This window comes from Schistocerca americana, chromosome 3 (assembly GCF_021461395.2).
Source record: "Schistocerca americana isolate TAMUIC-IGC-003095 chromosome 3, iqSchAmer2.1, whole genome shotgun sequence".
In the NCBI taxonomy this organism is placed as follows: Eukaryota; Metazoa; Arthropoda; class Insecta; order Orthoptera; family Acrididae; genus Schistocerca; species Schistocerca americana.
The window spans coordinates 860,564,765-860,583,617 of NC_060121.1; the positions used below are offsets into that span (position 1 = coordinate 860,564,765).

The window sequence follows — 18,853 nt, forward strand, 5'->3', positions numbered from 1 at the left end:
GTTAGTGTTACAAGGCCAAATCAGTCAATCATTCAGACTGTTGCCCCTGCAACTACTGAAGAGGCTGCTGCCCCTCTTCAGGAACCACATGTTTGTCTGGCTTCTCAACAGATACCCCTCCGTTGTGGTTGCACCTACGGTACGGCCATCTGTATCGCTGAGGCACGCAAGCCTCCCCACCAACGGCAAGGTCCATGGTTCATGGGGGGATCAGTATCATAACAAGCATTTGTTCCTCAAGAAGGTAGTATACATTAAGTACTCTGTTCATTGCTAGGTATGTACAACTATCAAAATCTTATCATTGGTGGACTTTCAAAATCCTTTATCTGAAATCTGCAGGAATGAATCATTAAGGCAGCAATAGAAATGATTGAAGAATGGTTGGAATCAGTTGCCATAGCTGATTAAAACTGGCACTGTATAAATTCTTTAATATCTGTTGAATAACTACCCTTGATTGAATCTTCTTCACCAGCATATGAACAATAAACTGCCCCCTTAATCAGTGCCAGAATTGAACAGAATAATGGCTGCCATATAGACTGAGATTGACCTCCCAGCTGCTAGTGAAAGAACGGTTTTTTAAAAAAAATCTGTGCCCCACTGTTTAATGATTTTGCACTCAACGAGAAAAAGAAAGAAAGAAGCTTTGAATGACTTGTGCAAGCTCTCTCTGAAGATTATTTCTTATTTACATCTAGCACCAAAAAAATCTAAGTGAGGTTTCAGACTTTATTTGTAATTAAATGTCCCTCATATGTTAAAGTATTTATTAAAATCCTAGTAGTTAACTTTCAAACCATTCACAACAGATTACCAGAGTTTGGAGTGCTCCTAAAAAGCAGTGAAGCTCACATGATACAGAAAGCTGGAAACACCTAAGGATGACAGCAGTGAGGTTTTTTGGGAAAATTTAAGTATATATTGAAAGAATATGCTTACGGGAAACGGAGGTGGTGTATTTGTTGCATTAGACAAGAAAAATAAAATGCATCAGGGTAGAAATGGAAGCATTATTCAAGATGTTTGGGCAGGACTCAGTATCAGTGGGCAGGCATAAAATAGCAACTGGATCCTTCTATCGACCAGCAGACTCACCTCTTCATGTTACTAAAAACTTGTTGGCTTGTACATCAGTTCCCCAGTTATATTTTAATCATTGGAGACTTTAATCACCCAGCAATCAATTGGGAAAATTACAATTTTATTAGTGGTGGGCATGGCAAGACATCTTGTGAAAATTTACTAAATGTCTTCTCAGAAAGCCACCTAGAACAATATTATGAAAAGGATAGTTGCTACTCACTGTGTAGTGGAGATACTGAGTCACAGATAGTAACAACAAGAAGACTATCAGAAAATGAGCTTTCGGCCAACAAGACCTTTGTTGAAAATAGACAAAACACACACACACACACACAAGTGCGCGTGCGCACGTGCAAACACAACTCACACACAAATGACCATAGCCAGAGTCTGTCTTCAGTGGCCGGAGTCTGTGGTCAAGTGTGTGTGAGTTGCATTTGCATGAGTGTTTGTGTGTATGTTGTCTATTTTTAACAAAGGCCTTAGTAGCCGAAAGCTCACTTTCTGACAGCCTTAAAGGTTGTGCCTATCTGCAGCTCAGCAGATCCATTTTTCCATTGTTTAACCATCTACAACAGATAGTTTAGAACCCCACTCATGATGGGAATCTATTAGATCTGATGGCAACAAACAGACCTGAACTTTTTGAGAATGTCCACATTGAAACTGGTATCAATGACCATGAGGTACTTGTAGCAACACTGATTAACACAGACAAAGGACAACTAAAACAAGTAGGAGGATTATGTTCTGTAAACTAGATAAAGAGGCAGTAGTAACATATCTCCATGAGCAACTTGAAACTTTCAGAACAGGGTATGAGAGTGTACAGGAACTATGGCTCACATTTAAAACAATAGTTGACCAGTCTCTGGATAGGGATGTACCCAGTAGAATAGGTCATGATGGGGGAGGCCTCCTTGGTATACAGTCGCCATAAAGAAACTTCTAAAAAAACAGAAACTACTTTATAATGGGTGTAAAACAAAGCATAGGGCTATTTACAGAGAGATGCTGAATGACACACATTTGGCTGTGAAAAGACCAATGCATGAAGCTTTCAGTGATTACTGTAGCAGAATACTGTCGAACAACCTTTACAAAACCCAAAGGAATCCTAATCGTGTGTCAAGGCTGTAAGTGGCACCAAAATTAGTGCCTAATCACTCATATACAAGACAGGTATTAAAACTGGAGACAGCAAAGCAAAAGCAGAAATGCTGAATTCCATTTTCAAATGTTCCTTTACAAAGGAAAACCCAGGAGTATTGCCCTAGTTTAATTCTCTTACCACTGAAAGATAATGAAACAGATGTAAGTGCTAGGAGCTTTGACAAACAGCTGAAATCAGTAAAAATCAAACAAAGCCCCCAAAGATTGATGGAATCCCTAAGTTCTATACCCAATTTCCAGCCAAATTATTGGAAGAAAGCACAGGTCAAAACTGTCTGCAAGAAGGGTAGCAGAAGTGGTTCACAAAACTATCGTCCAATATCCTTGAAATAAATTTTTGGTAGAATCTTAAAACATAGCCTGAGGTCGAACATAATGATGTATATCTAACAGAATGACCTCCTCCAGGCGAACCAGCATGTATTTTGAAAACATCGATCGTGTAAACCCAACTCACATGCCAAACTGAAAGCCGTGGATCAAGGCAGTCCGGGATATGCAGTTTTTCTCAATTTGCAAAAAGCATTTGACTCAATACCACACCTACATTTACTATCAAAAGTACAATTGTATAGACTGTCAAGTGAAATTTGACTGGATTGACAATTTCTCTGTGGGTAGGACACAGAGCATATTGTATTGGATGGAGATTTATTGACAGGTGTAAAAGTAACTCCAGATGTGCCCCAGGGACATGTATTGTGACCTTTGCCATTCATGCTGTATATTAATGACCTTGCGGACAATATTAATAGTAACATCAGACTTTTTTGCAGATTATGCAGTTATCTATAATGAAGTACTGTCTGAAAGCAGCAGCAGAAATAGATATGATAAGATTTCAAAGTGGTGCAATAACGGGTAACTTGCTTTAAATGTTCAGAAATGTGAAACTGTGAACTTCACAAAATGAAAAAAAACATAGCATCCTATGACTATAACATCAGTGAGTCACAATTGGAATTGGCCAACTCACAAATACCTGAGTGTAACACTTTGTAGGGAAACAAATAGGATTGCCCACATAGGCTCAGTCATAGGTAAAGCAGGTAGCAGTCTTCAGTTTATTGCATACAGATCACTTGTGCAATGCATCGTAGAATGCTGCTCAAGTGTGTGGGACTATACAGGGAAGGGTAGAATGAACAGTCATGGTTTGTTTGACAGTGCGAGACTGTCATGAAGATGCTGAAAGAGCTGAATTGGCAGACTTTTGAAGACAATCCTGAGAAAGCCTACTTACAAAACTTCAAGAACTGGCTTGAAGTGAAGCCTCTAGGAATATAATATAACCTTCTACTAACCACTCCTCTGGGGATTCTGAGGACATCATCAGATTAATTACAACACACACAGAGGCATTTACACAGTCATTTTTCCCACACTCCACAGGTGAATGGAAACCACTTCACGGTGGTTTGCAAAATGTAGAAAATTAGCATTTATGGGAATTGATTGTCTTCCCCTCAGGTTTTTATCAACTTGAAATTATAATACTTTTATAACATTATCAGCTAAGTGAATGATGAACATTTCAGAATCAGTCTAACAAAGAATAATGAAACATTTATTTTGTTAGTGTATTTCAAATTTTCTAAGCTTTCAAAAACATAGCATGTTCACTCTGAAATCAATGTGGTACTGCTATTTGAAATTGAAATAACTAGTTCTCTAGACTGTTGATGCTTTCAATTCTGTTAACAATGTATGTGGGCGCCTGCAACAAAGTTGTTAATAAGTAGTCCACCTTCTTCTTCCCTAACAGTGTTTCCATCATAACAATGTGATATGAGGTGTCTGAATGAATTGCGCAGAGATGCCAACTTTCAATAACAGCTACACATTGAAATCATACTCAACTTTCATTGCAAAAGTAATCAAAAAATGTCTTAGATTACTTGTATTGGCACCTTATGTTATGTGAAAACTGATAGTAAGTTCAGCTTTTGTTTCACGATAGCTCGGTGATCATTTAATATGTTATGTCACTCATTTCCTCCATTTCTTTTCAAATTTGTTTAGTAGTGTCCTAAGTCTTATGAATTATATTATTCATAGTAATATATTACTTATATTGATCATTTACAACATTATAGCCATCCATCCATCCATCATTAGAAGGAGCACACATAAGCCATGCGGAGAGTACAGCATGTTACAAAATGGAGAACAATGTTGTAGTGTATTACAGTGTCCCAACAGGGCTGGCCGCGGTGGTCTAGCGGTTCTAGGCGCGCAGTCCGGAACCGCGCGACTGCTACGGTCGCAGGTTCGAATCCTGCCTCGGGCATGGATGTGTGTGATGTCCTTAGGTTAGTTAGGTTTAAGTAGTTCTAAGTTCTAGGGGACTGATGACCACAGTAGTTAAGTCCCATAGTGCTCAGAGCCATTTGAACCATTTGTCCCAACAGGGAAATGTTCTGGCTAAATATTTTCTCCATTAAATAATTAAGACTTGCTTAGTAGCTGACATGTTGACTTCATAATCTTAAAAAAAATTTAAAATTCGGGCATTATAGAGTCACATGTGCATTTCTCCCTTCCAAAAGTAGGAGACATACAGCTCACTAATCTAATTATTGTCAGGTTCAGAGCACATGTACAGTGAGCACAAGCTTTTTATTAGAAGCTACAGAGTTAGCTTATTCTCAGTCCTTTTGTGAAAGAATAATTCGTACTAATATTATATGACATCTGCAAGGAAAAATTATTTATGAATATTGTCAGTGATCTTGCAAGATCTGACAAACATATCAATTTTCCACCAATGAAGTTGGACCAATTGCTACAGGAAAAAAGAAACGCAGAACAGTCGGAAATAATGGATGTTCTACTTTCAGAAGCACAGGAGGAGATGTTCAACAGAATCCAAAAATATGAAATGATCAAAAGATATTTCTCGGAAAAAAAGGCATATAACAGAGGCAACTTTCTTACATTTCCCTCTACACATTTCATCTTTACATAAACTTTACATTTTCCAGTAAACTCTTAGGAGAAGACTATGATTGAAGTAGTTCTGAGTTACTTTTTTTAAAACTACTATTGGCTTTAGTGATTCAAGCTTTGCTTGCTGATGGACATTATTATCAACAATAACATAATCCCAAAGCACACACTATGGTTAGTTACGTTGCTGGAATCATCTTCATTAGTGTTCTGCCCAAAGTTAACTGTCCACATTTTCTTGTCTTCTACCATCCTCTTCAAGTTTATATAATTTGCACTTCCCTTTAAGTCATTTATCATCTTGTATCTCCTCCTTCCTCTCAAGCTCCTCCCACAAACTAATCCCCCCGAAGTGTCAGTTGGCAAGCATTTCCATCTCAACGAATGCCCCATCCAGTTGTTCTTTCTTTCTTATAACTTGCAGCAGTCTTCTCCTCTCACCAGCCTTTTCAAACACACTTTCCATCTAGCCTATCTGCTCCATTCTCCTCCACGTCCACATATCCAAAACTTCTAGCCTTTTTTCACCCTCTCACTTCAGTGTCCAAGTTTCTGCCCCCATAGAGTGCCACACACTAGGCAGACACACATGGAAGCCTTTTCCTCACACCTTTATCAAGTTTGCCACATAATAATTTTCTCTTTCTAATGAATGCCTCCTTCACTATAGCAATGCAAGTTTTCCCCTCCTGATTGCATCTCAAGTCTTGAGTGATGGTACTTCCATGGTACTTTTACTTGGGTATTAATAACTTGTCGTATCTAAATATTTGCCAGTCTCCTTCCTCTGCTGATCACTATACTCTTTGTTTTTGCTTCATTCAGATATTTTAGCATTTTATTTACAGTTTTTTCACTTTCTACCATTAATATCATATTATCGGCAAATTTTATACATTCTTGTTCTCCTCCTGCCCTCTTCTTCCATCTAAGTCTTTCAAAATTGCTAGGATATACTGATGTACTTCTCTTAATTCTTTATTTCATTGCAGCTTTTAAAAAAATGTAATATGTACTAAGTATGTCAAGTATTTTTCCAGTTATTTTTCATGCAAGTGTCTCAACTGGAGGAAAAGTGATTAGTCATGGTAAATTTAATAAATGTGCTTTCTTTCTTCACAGGTTCAGCACAAGTCTACTGTACATGTAAAGGACAGACTCATAGTTGGCTGCCAGTTCTTGAACAGCAAGGGCACAGAGTTTTGCGTTTCATGTTATGATTCAGCAGAAATCCTTTGCTACAAAACATAACAATGATGATGATAATAATAATAATGTCCACACTACAGCTACGAGATTTTTACTTATACAAAGGTCAGCAGGATAACATGAGAAACATCTTGCACCAAGTCTGAGAATAAATCATTCAATGAACATTTAGCCTTTCATCAGGGGAAAAAAGGCTGAGTCAGTAATGAAAATCACAGTTTCAGTATATTCGTTGCAGTGATAATTAAGGTCTTTCAAAGGTATATGTTATTTCATAGAGTTTACAGAACTAAAAAGTTTTATTTCAGCTGCAAAGCAGTGAACAGATTCAATGTTTTTGTATCTGCAAGAAAGGAAGAAACAGGGTTACAAGCTTAATTGGGAAAAGGAATTGGCTATGCCTTTTCAAAGAAACCATCCCTGAATTTGTCATAAGCAATTTTAGAGAAACCTTGGAAAACTTAAGCCCTTGTGTCCTGGATATAAGCTCAATATCTTACCCCTGTGAAGCCTCACTTGGTTTGTGTGTGTGGAAGCTAAGAACATCTTAAGATATTGCCTAACATGTGCTTTTGGGAGACTGAATACTTTATTAATCACCAGATCATATAATTTGTCACTCAAAGGAGTAGGAGGAGACCAAAGAAATACGGAATACTGTACTGTGCTCTCTCCCAAGAATATTGAGCATATAATGAAATCATGAGAGGAAAAGTTAATTTAGTGTGCAACTTACAAGGGAACCTCCCCATTGCACCCCCCCCTCAGATTTAGTTATAAGTTGGCACAGTGGATAGATCTTGAAAAACTGAACACAGATCAATCGAGAAAACAGGAAGAAGTTGTGTGGAGCTATGAAAAAAATAAGCAAAATATACAAACTGAGTAGTCCATTTGGAAGATAGGCAACATCAAGGCTAACGTGAACTTAGGAGCGCCGTGGTTAGTGTGATCAGCTGCGGAATGAGAGGTCCTTGGTTCAAGTCTTCCCTCGAGTGAAAATTTTACTTTTTTTATTTTCACAAAGCTATGATCTGTCCGTTCATTCATTGACGTCTCTGTTCACTGTAATAAGTTTAGTGTCTGTGTTTTGCGACCGCACCGCAAAACCGTGCGATTAGTAGACGAAAGGACATACCTCTCCAATGGTAACCGAATACATCTGATCGCAAGGTCATAGGTCAACCGATTCCTCCATAGGAAAACACGTCTGATGTATTCTATTCGACACTGGTGACGGCATGTGCGTCACATGACATGAATATATCTAAAAACAAAGATGATGTGACTTACCAAATGAAAGTGCTGGCAGGTCGTCAGACACACAAACAAACACAAACATACACACAAAATTCAAGCTTTCGCAACAAACTGTTGCCTCATCAGGAAAGAGGGAAGGAGAGGGAAAGACGAAAGGAAGTGGGTTTTAAGGGAGAGGGTAAGGAGTCATTCCAATCCCGGGAGCGGAAAGACTTACCTTAGGGGGAAAAAAGGACGGGTATACACTCGCACACACACACATATCCATCCACACATATACAGACACAAGTCTTTCCGCTCCCGGGATTGGAATGACTCCTTACCCTCTCCCTTAAAACCCACTTCCTTTCGTCTTTCCCTCTCCTTCCCTCTTTCCTGATGAGGCAACAGTTTGTTGCGAAAGCTTGAATTTTGTGTGTATGTTTGTGTTTGTTTGTGTGTCTGTCGACCTGCCAGCACTTTCATTAGGTAAGTCACATCATCTTTGTTTTTAGATATATATTTCCTACGTGGAGTGTTTCCCTCTATTATAAACATGACATGAATATGTTGTCGACCCACCTAACTTGTACACTTGGCGAATGGGTAGAAAGATTCTTCTACCTTGCCTGATTAGGTTTTCTTGTGGATGTGATAACCACTCCCAAAAAAAGTGATCGCATCGGACGGACAGATAACAATTGTCTGAAAATAAAAAATTAAACTTTTCACTTGAGGGTAGACTTGAACCAAGGACCTCTCGTTCGGCAGCTGCTCACGCTAACCACAGGACCACGGCGCTTCTGACCTCACATTATCCTTGATGTTGCCTGTCCTGTGCATGGACTACTCAGAGTGTATATTTTGCTTTTTTTTCATAGTTCCACACAACTTCTTCCTGTTTTCTCGATTGATCTGTGTTTAGTTTTTCAAGGCCTGTCCACTGTACCAATTTGTAACTAAATCTGAGGGGGGTGCGATGGGGATGCTCCCTTGTTAGTAGCAGAAATGTTCCATCTTTCATGCAAGTTATGAGTGATTGAGACTGCTGTGAGTTTATATTAGTCTGTGCATCATGAATGTTCAGTGGGCACTGACAAACTTGAGCCTTGATTTAAAGTGCCCTTGTTCATCCTGGAACCACTGTATTGTGCAATGCAATTACACAAGGTTAAACTGAATTCCATTGACAAAATTAACTTTGTATCCGTATTGCACTGAATATATCTGCACAACAGTGCAAAAGTCGACAGTATGTATTACGTGCATTGTTTGGAAACAAACATGTTTCGTTCACTTACAGTACTTGCTGTTAATACTAGAAATATCCATTTTTCTGTTTGCTCTCAAGTTTGCATTCAGTACTGCTCGGTTCTATCTCCCTTTGTTTTTTCAGCAGTGTTAGTTGTACATTGACAGTTACACACAACAGTATGGACAGGTTTACTGATGAAGACTTGGCCAATATGCAAATTGTGTAGATGGGTTGAACGAATGCAATGAAGAAACGGTACAGCAGTGTTATTCTGTGCTGTTCCAGCAGCCACTGCAACCATATCACAGTACTGTTCATCTGAGGGCTGCTGCATTACTCTGTATTTTGGATTGTACACTGCATTAAAGGCATCTCTCAAAAACAAAGATAACTGAGGTAACAAATCAACTAAATCATCATCATATCATTATTACTCTGGAAATGGAAACCACAAGTCCTTTACTAAAATATTTAGAAAATATCACTCAGCAATCTACAAAATTTTGTTGGAGAAGTTCAAGTTCAGTTTTACACATTCATATCACCACCAAGTACAAATATGAACAAGAAAGTGTCTTCTTACACCCGACTGATGATTTTATGTGATTCATTTTGCTGGATGAAACTTGTTCTTGGTTGTGTTTTACTTTGTACGTGCAATGCTTTACATAGTTTATACAGTGCTGATATGTGATGAGCAAATATGGTATCAAACAAATGATTTTCACTGTATTAATAGATGCCCTGCAGAGTACAAATGATTCTGGAACAACCAAATCAACTTCATATCACTAACTTAATAGGAACATACGGATTAAATTGAACAGAATTACTTTTAGACAAAAACAATGTGAGTAGTCTCTTCATAAATGGGTTAGGAAGTATGGTCCAGAAGTGGCTGCATAGTACCTAACAAAACTACTAATCATCAGCAACAATTGATTTTGTAATCACAACAACTGATACAATGCATGAAAGCAGAACCATTAGTACTGTGAAGTATTCACACTTTGGATATGTTTTTGTTCTCCCTTCCCCCTAATTATTTTTGATACTTGGGTGTTTAACATACTTCAACCATGTACTGTGCAAGTGTGCCGTAGAAAGATTTTAGTTCAAGATTTGAAAGGCAATAACTAGAGAATATCTGCAAAAATGTGTCTTACTGCTCAAGCGACCAGTGCTTGGATCATAAACACACAGATCAGAAAAATTGTTATGCATTTGGTGCTGTATATTAGTGTGTGTCTGTTGAAATAATAGTGCTTATGGTTATACAGAATTTGTCTATGTTTATGCATAACAACTTGACTGTAAATTTATTTTCATTTGTTTTTGCTTATGTCTGTGTTGTGGCACACATTTGATTCTTAGTGCTTATCTGGGTAAAAACAGTGATTCTTAATTGTGAAAATATTGTCTACTTTGTGTTCCTTTTTGTGCTTTATCTGTAAAACTACGTATTTATTTAAATCGGTATTACAAAGGCATTTCTGTACGGTTGTAAAATATGAGCCAAGAACAAATAAAACTCATACTACTAGTACTTGTAAGACATGTAGCGTGATCTCCGTAATTGTAGCACACCACAGGAAAGCATTTTCATTTATGCTGACAATGTAAGTAGTAACTTCTCTGATTAACAATGGAGGAATGTACATTTCGGAAATAGCACTGTGTACTAGCATCAGTTCTGTTCCGACTGCTCTCTTGGTCTTATACGTTTCCAGTTTAATATTTGAATTTCTCCCTGTAGCGTATCTAGTATAATGTTTGTTGTAGAAAAGGTGCTTTGCTCTTAAACAATTCTTTCGCAGCACATAAATATGAAACTGTGCGAAGAAAACTGTTAATTTAAATTGGAAGTCTAATTGTATCACAGTGCCTCTGTTGTTAATCAACTGATGAGTCCTCAACATCATCATGATGATAAATACTCCAGATCACCTTGGTACGGCACCCTCTGAAAGTGTTACACACTTCTACTAAGAAGTATAATTGGTCAAGTGTAGTTCCCAATGCTGACCAATTTCTTCTTCTAATACACAATAACTGCTTCTTTTTGGCAAAAAAAGGTGCAACGCTGCTGAAATATCCTGTAAGTTTGTGAGACATAATGCAGCACCTGGCATATTCACTTTCATACTCCTGAAAGGAAAGTAGCCCCACAACATTTTGAAGATAGCTGTGTGTAGTGACTGTACACAGATCGTCAGATGGTACCTGTAAGGAACGTATAACCTCACATTAATTGAAGTATGTGTAATTGGCATACATATGTATTAGTGATCACAGACCCTGAGAACATTGTGTGCTGACTTTGCATTGTCCCTTCATAGATGACGATATTGTGCCATTTTGGATCCAGTTTTATGGACACCGAGCTGCAGTTCATCCTCCCATTGCTTCCTTGGTCTTCCACTTGAACAAGTGTCTGGCTTCCTGGCAGTGTGCCCTGCCAGGCTTATTCTCTGCACTCTCATTTTCTGTACAGTGTTTGGTTGTTTCATTAGGTCATGCAGTTCCTGGTTCTATCTACACCTCCTGATGTTTTCTTCGCATATTGGTCAGGAGATCTTTCTCTATGTGGCAAAGATGCAATGGATAAAAAAAATTCAAAATACACTTTCACCATGAGAAACACACAGAGGGCAGTTAATTAAATCAGATTGAGAACCAAATGTGACAAACTTTTCTTCCTGATGGCCCAGAACCTTTTGCCATTATATCATTTAAGGAATTACACTTGTCCCTCTAGACTTAAAATAAGGCTTGGGAGTGTAATATATTGAAAGAAAAATAAAGTAGAAAGGTATGAGAAAAAATTGAATGTAAGGTAGGTTTCAAAAACTGTAATGGTAAATTCGTATTAGAGCAATGGTAGATATAGTCAAGGAATGACAAATATTGCTAATAGCAAAACATCCCTGACATTGTATTTTGGTACTATATAGCCTGTTACTATAATAAACAACTGTCCTTGTATTATTTGAAATTATTTTCTTTATTGATCCTTATAAAAATTGGTGCCAAAGCCCAAAAGTAAATCGAGGAAATTAGAGCAGAAGGACACTAAAGAGTATCAGACATTGATGAAGAACTCTGAAAAACTTAAATCTCACAGTACAACGACACTGAACTTGCATGTGGTAAGCTGTTGCAAAGCTCTGTTTGTAGGTTGCTTATGGAGAAAGTGACACTTTTTTGTTTATTTATTCATAACATGCTCCATTACGAATTTGCAATGTTATATGTATGATGTCTTGTCTGTGTGTGTGCGGAGTGGAGTGGAGTGGAGTGGAGTGTAATGTTATATGATGATGATGATGATGATGATGATGATGATGAGAGGGGGGAGAGGGTGAAACCCCATGCTGGCACATAGCACCAAGGTGGCGCCAAGCTTGACATCCCCGTCTGACAGATGGATTACCATCAACACGTAGGCCCTCACTTCATGAGACACTGCAGGAGCTTTGGTATTTAAACTATGACATTAGCACATGAAACTTTACGCCATCACCTCTCCTCTATTTGCTCGTCAGATACTGACAGTGAATACTTCCTCTACCACCAGGATTCAAACTGGTTTACCCCAAGGTTGAGCACCACCGCACAAGTGTGCATTAGCAACCTTGGCCATGGGGGTGGGTGACAGTGCACAAGAATTAACGGCTTATACATTGCTGGCCATTAAACCTGCAACCTTGAGATGGGCAGAAAATAATGAAAGTTTATTTATTTTGCATATGCAGTATAGTAGGAACAATACATTATTAAATTTAAAGGTGATTTGGGGGTAAACAAAGTGTGAAATTTAGTACGCCAAGTTGCCACCTATGGCAGCAAAAATGGCAATAAACTGGCTATGCACTGAATTGAAATGAACGTGGCTGATATGTTTGGGTACGTCATTGCATGCTGTTACAGCTCAGTGCCTGATCTCATTGCTGTTTGTGGGTAGTGAGTCAGTCTTTCTACAACACATCACCAGATGTTTTTAACAGATGGGAGATCTGGAGAAAGTTGACTGGCTAGAGCAATATTGAACACCCACTGTATAGCCTGGACAGAACAAGGAACATATGATCCTGTGTTACATTTTTGAAAGATAATGTCACAAAGATAGAGCACAGCCACTGGCCGTTACACATCAGAAATATAATGACTGATGGCCAAATTACCAGCTACGTAAACCAGGGATGATTGTGTCCATGTATCCAATGGTACCCAGTAGCATCAAGTTTGGTGCTGGGCTTGTACATGATATTGAATGCAATCTGGCAACATTCATTCTCCTAGAAGCCTCCACAGACAGATACATCCTTGATGATCTGTACATAGAATTGGGACTCATCTGAAAAAATGACATAGTGTCAATCCTGTATTCATTGTTGTCTTTGGGCACAGTTTGCTGTGGGACCATGTCAAGAGAAATATATTTGGTCTCCAAGCTGACAGCCTGTGGTGTTCCAATTGTCTTGCTGCAAACAAGAATTTTCTGACTCTTGTAAATGATGCAGCTGTAAGATTCTGCGTGGTCAAGCAAATAACATGTGTGTCTTCTTGGACACTATTCACTCTGGCAGGTGAGATCCTGGATGACTATGGCCCCATGAATCTATCAGTTGCATACTTGAATAACAGTCATGGGATCCCATTGTGGAACTATACATCAGTCTTGATAAGCCATGATCCTCCTGCTGTTGAATTCTGATGTGTGCCAGTAGATAGTGTATCTGCAAAGTCATTCCACAGAGGTGAGCTCTGCATGTCTTGCCTTGCTGGACGTGTTAAGGTTGGCAGTACATTCATGTCACTATACAGGGTGTTACAAAAAGGTGCAGCCAAACTTTCAGGAAACATTCCTCACACACGAAGAAAGAATATATGTTATGTGGACATGTGTCTGGAAACGCTTACTTTCCATGTTAGAGCTCATTTTATTACTTCTCTTCAAATCACATTAATCATGGAATGGAAACACACAGCAACAGAACGTACCAGTGTGACTTCAAACACTTTGCTACAGGAAATGCTCAAAATGTCCTCCGTTAGTGAGGATACATGCATCCACCCTCCATCACATGGAATCCCTGATGCACTGATGCAGCCCTGGAGAATGGCGTATTGTATCACAGCCGTCCACAGTACGAGCACGAAGAGTCTCTACATTTGGTACCGGGGTTGCGTAGACAAGAGCTTTCAAATGCCCCCATAGTCAAGAGGGTTGAGGTCAGGAGAGCGTGGAGGCCATGGAATTGGTCCGCTTCTATCAATCCGTCGGTCACAGAATCTGTTGTTGAGAAGCGTACGAACACTTCGACTGAAATGTGCAGGAGCTCCATTGTGCATGAACCACATGTTGTGTAGTACTTGAAAAGGCACATGTTCTAGCAGCACAGGTAGAGTATCCCGTATGAAATCATGATAACGTGCTCCATTGAGCGTAGGTGGAAGAACATACTGACGAAACTAAAATGAGCTCCAACATGGAAATTAAGTGTTTCCGGACACATGTCCTCATAACATCTTTTCTTTATTTGTGTGTGAGGAATGTTTCCTGAAAGTTTGGCTGTACCTTTTTGTAACACCCTGTATAAACTAGGGGCCAGGTTTCACTGCTAGTGGCTGCAGTTATGTTGGGAGATGGGAGTGAAAATTATTACAATTAAAGCAATGAAATTAATTATTTTAATGACAAATACTCTGTCTCACCAATATCACAGTAGGTGCTGAATATGTTTTCCTCTTTCTTAAGGCTTAGTTCAGCACGTTACATTTATTTGTGAACACCTTTACCAGTGTTTAACATGCACTTGAATACAGCAGATAATCAGTTATTGCTTTCTTTAGTTCATCTATTTATTGTCTTTGGTTGGTTATGATGCACAAATCTGGTGAGCATGGGGGCCAGAGTTCCTTCATAATTAGTGTGTCTCCAAAGATTCAATCTAAAAGTCATAGGGACTGGTGTGCCATAAGAACAGTAGTGTTGTCTTGTAAAAATGAATGATCTATCTCATTTTTATTCAACAGCATAATAAATGGATAAATTATCTGGGAACACTTTAACATTAGAAGTGACAGTAGTGCTGAAAGAAATTGGCCTTATAATTCACACTCTCAATCTGTATATTGAGCAAGCAGTGAAGGAAACAAAAGAAAAAATTGGAGTAGGTATTAAAATCCATGGAGAAGAAATAAAACTTTGAGGTTCGCCGATGACATTGTAATTCTGTCAGAGACAGCAAAGGACTTGGAAGAGCAGTTGAACGGAATGGATAGTGTCTTGAAAGGAGGATATAAGATGAACATCAACAAAAGCAAAACGAGGATAATGGAATGTAGTTGAATTAAGTCGGGTGATGCTGAGGGAATTAGATTAGGAAATGAGACACTTAAAGTAGTAAAGGAGTTTTGCTATTTGGGGAGCAAGATAAGTGATGATGGTCTAAATAGAGAAGATACAAAATGTAGACTGGCAATGGCAAGGAAAGCGTTTCTGAAGAAGAGAAATTTGTTAACATCGAGTATAGATTTAAGTGTCTGGAAGTCATTTCTGAAAGTATTTGCATGGAGCGTAGCCATGTATGGAAGTGAAACATGGACGATAACTAGTTTGGACAAGAAGAGAATAGAAGCTTTCGAAATGTGGTGCTACAGAAGAATGCTGAAGATTAGATGGGTAGATCATATAACTAATGAGGAGGTATTGAATAGGATTGGGGAGAAGAGAAGTTTGTGGCACAACTTGACTAGAAGAAGGGATCGGTTGGTAGGACATGTTCTGAGGCATCAAGGGATCACCAATATAGTATTGGAGGGAAGTGTGGAGGGTAAAAATCGTAGAGGGAGACCAAGAGATGAATACACTAGACAGATTCAGAAGGATGTAGGTTGCAGTAGGTACTGGGAGATGAAGGAGCTTGCACAGGATAGAGTAGCATGGAGAGCTGCATCAAACCAGTCTCAGGACTGAAGACCACAACAACAACAGTTCGCACTCATGTTATGGCAACCCACATTCCAATTTTCTCTGCATGCAATGATGTTTCCCTTAAGGCATATTGATTTTCTGGTGACCAAATCCGTGAATTTTGGGCGTTGATGTAACCAGATAGGTGAAACCAAGCCTCAAGTGTAAAAGGCTCAATCTAAAATAGCAACTCCATGTAGGTTAACAAATTGCTGAAACCTTTCAAAATACCTGTATGCCATTCATTCTCCATTGTCCATACAATGTAATTATTGTACAGCAGTAATTTTATATGGATACATCCCTAGTTCTATGGTTATGGTCTTATGTGCTGTCATAGAAGAGACTTAGCCTCTTGCGATAATCTCCTCTCTGATTTCGTTGGACCCTGTGATGTCAAAAATGTCAAGCTTCCCCTCTGTTAAAATTGTGGGTCTACCAGTTCGTGGTGCATCATGAACTGAACCTGTTGTCTGAAATCTGTGGATTAAACCATGTACAGTGTCACGATGTGGACACCTCAAAGCAGGAAAACGCAAATGTAAATTGTCGTCTCAAATGCTCTTTAAAGTTTCCTTCTGGACAGGAAACTTCGCCCATTATAAATGCTCTCTCTGCAATAGTAAGCATTCTCGCTGAACTGAGCTTGCAGAAGAACTAGACAAAAGCTGCAATGCACACTCATCACTACTACGCCCACCCTACCACTGCAGGTCCATGGAACATGTACAGTTGAGAGTTGTGTGTGTTGTCACCTTTATGTGGCCCACAAGGTGAGACATTGGAGGGTCTTGCCACTGCGGAGAGACTTTGCAGACACACGGTATTTCTTCTATTTTACATGACATATAACACGATTTTCTCGCAAACAAATAACATTTATACACAATTTCTGAATGAGAAATTCACTACATAATCATTCCTTATTTATAGATGTGTTTGTAAATCACGTTACTCATACTTATTTGTGTAGATGCACAGAAACGTTAATCCTGAGCATATCTAAGAAAGCCAGTTTGGCTTTTTTGCATGCCACTGCAATGGAACTGATGGCCAGCTGTGTAGTTTTGTAATGAACATTAGAGTTCTGTAATTGCTGAACAGTGCAACATATTTCCAATTAGTAATTTCAAACACAGTAAAACTCAATATTCTTGGGTCCAGAATGAATTGTCCTTTTGTGGTTTTAAACTTGTCAGTGTAAGACACACAGAAGTCAGATTTCTGAATTATGAGTATTACCTGAGACAGGAAGGTAAATCTATCATCATCTTTCATTCTCATGGAATACATGCAGAAACAAGCCATTGTTGGTAACTGTGGTAGAGACACATCTCAACTATGGGATACATAGATACTGAAAACATACTGCCAAATAATAATTGTTTTGTATCTTATCAGCTTATCCTTTTTTTTTAGTCAAGTTGTGTCCTGAAGTTCTATTCTCTCCAATTTGATTCAGTGCCCCTTCATTAGACAAGGCAAACTTGTGATGAAGCAAGCTGGGATCTTCTTACTTCCTCTCTTGTTTTGCCATCTGCCTCCTGAAATTCATTTTATTTTCATTTTTCTCTAATTACCACTGACATACCTAAGTATAATCTGCATTTTCTTAAAAGAGAAAGGTTGGCCATCAGTCTTAAGGACCTAAAGACCAGGTCTAATTTTGTGCATGTCATCAATTTCCTAATTTATTTTGACTATTCCTAGTTAACATCTTTTGTTATACGGTGAAATCAGTAATTGTTTAGTGACTTAGATTTTATTGTTGACTAACAAACAAATATAAATTATGTACTAATTATAAACATTTTGGAGAAGAAGTACTATGATTCTTAAAGTATTTATTTGTCTCCATTTGAAAACTTATTAACAAAGCCAGCCATTAATTATTTCCAAAATAATTACCAGGTTTGTCAAAAGTCTTGTTTGTATAACTATAGCTGTTAATTTTATCATTTAAACAAGTAATTTGGCCTAACCCTTGTAGTAGAAGAAACTGTTAAAAAGAAGGAATTTTTCTATATATTCAGTTAATTGAATGAATTATGTTTTAATGGTAATTTCTATAAGTTAAACATTGAACAGTGTATAGTTTCAGTACCTATTATAATGTGGATGTATAAAGGTCCGATTTTTTATCCCGACAGTCAGTCCATGGCCGATTTTCAGACAAGAAATTGTATTGGTTACGTCAACAACAATGCATGAATTTAACCGTGAAATAAGTGTAACACAAATAGGCCATGTGTTAAAATAATGACAATGTGTTCAGTAGTGCCACACGTACCCTATTATTCTGCAAGAACTGTGTGGTTACGTTTTTACTGCTCATAGATGTTCAACGGTAAACTACTGTAGCAGTATGCTGATGTTTGCCTGCAAACTATTAATGAGGCTTATCAAAAGTTAACCAGTAGTGAACTGGCCATATTAACTGTGTAATATTGGGGGGTTGTGAACTGTGAAAGTAAATAACTATGAAACACAACTGTGCAACTGTCGGCTACGTCATTTACAATAGTCAGTGTTGAACTTCCACCCCCATTCCCCATTTTTCAGCCAGTATAAAAATGCAGTATGTTGACACCAAGGACTATCAACAAATAAAGCAGGTAAACGTCACAAACTGAGTAATATTCAGCATTTTTCTGTTTCAAGAACTTCTACATTCTTCTTGTCTGTTCTGTTTATTGTCCATGTTCAACTTGACTGTAAAGCTAAACTCCATACAATTATTTTCAGAGAATATTACATAACACTTACAACTTATATTTGATACTAGCTTCACTTGGTATTTTCCATTTGTTTCCTGAAAAGTGCACCTACCATATCAGTTGCATCCCATCTAACTTATTCAGAGTATACTGTTATAAACTACAATTGGCGTTTTGATTTGGGCTATACAGTATACAGTTGTCTGTATGAGAAATTCTGTTCTTTTAAATTTACTCTGCAAC

General features: G+C 38.2%; 1 protein-coding gene across 1 annotated transcript in view; it reads left to right on the top strand.

The window, feature by feature from the left end:
* Nucleotides 1-7,171, top strand: part of LOC124607064 (WD repeat-containing protein 54-like) — a 51,455-nt gene extending 44,284 nt beyond the window's left edge. The window contains exon 5 of the mRNA XM_047139239.1: nt 6,334-7,171. Within this exon, the coding sequence (XP_046995195.1) occupies nt 6,334-6,462 (129 nt within the window). The 3' untranslated portion in view covers nt 6,463-7,171. The remainder of the gene's footprint in view (nt 1-6,333) is intronic.
* The last annotated feature ends 11,682 nt before the right edge of the window (nt 7,172-18,853 follow it).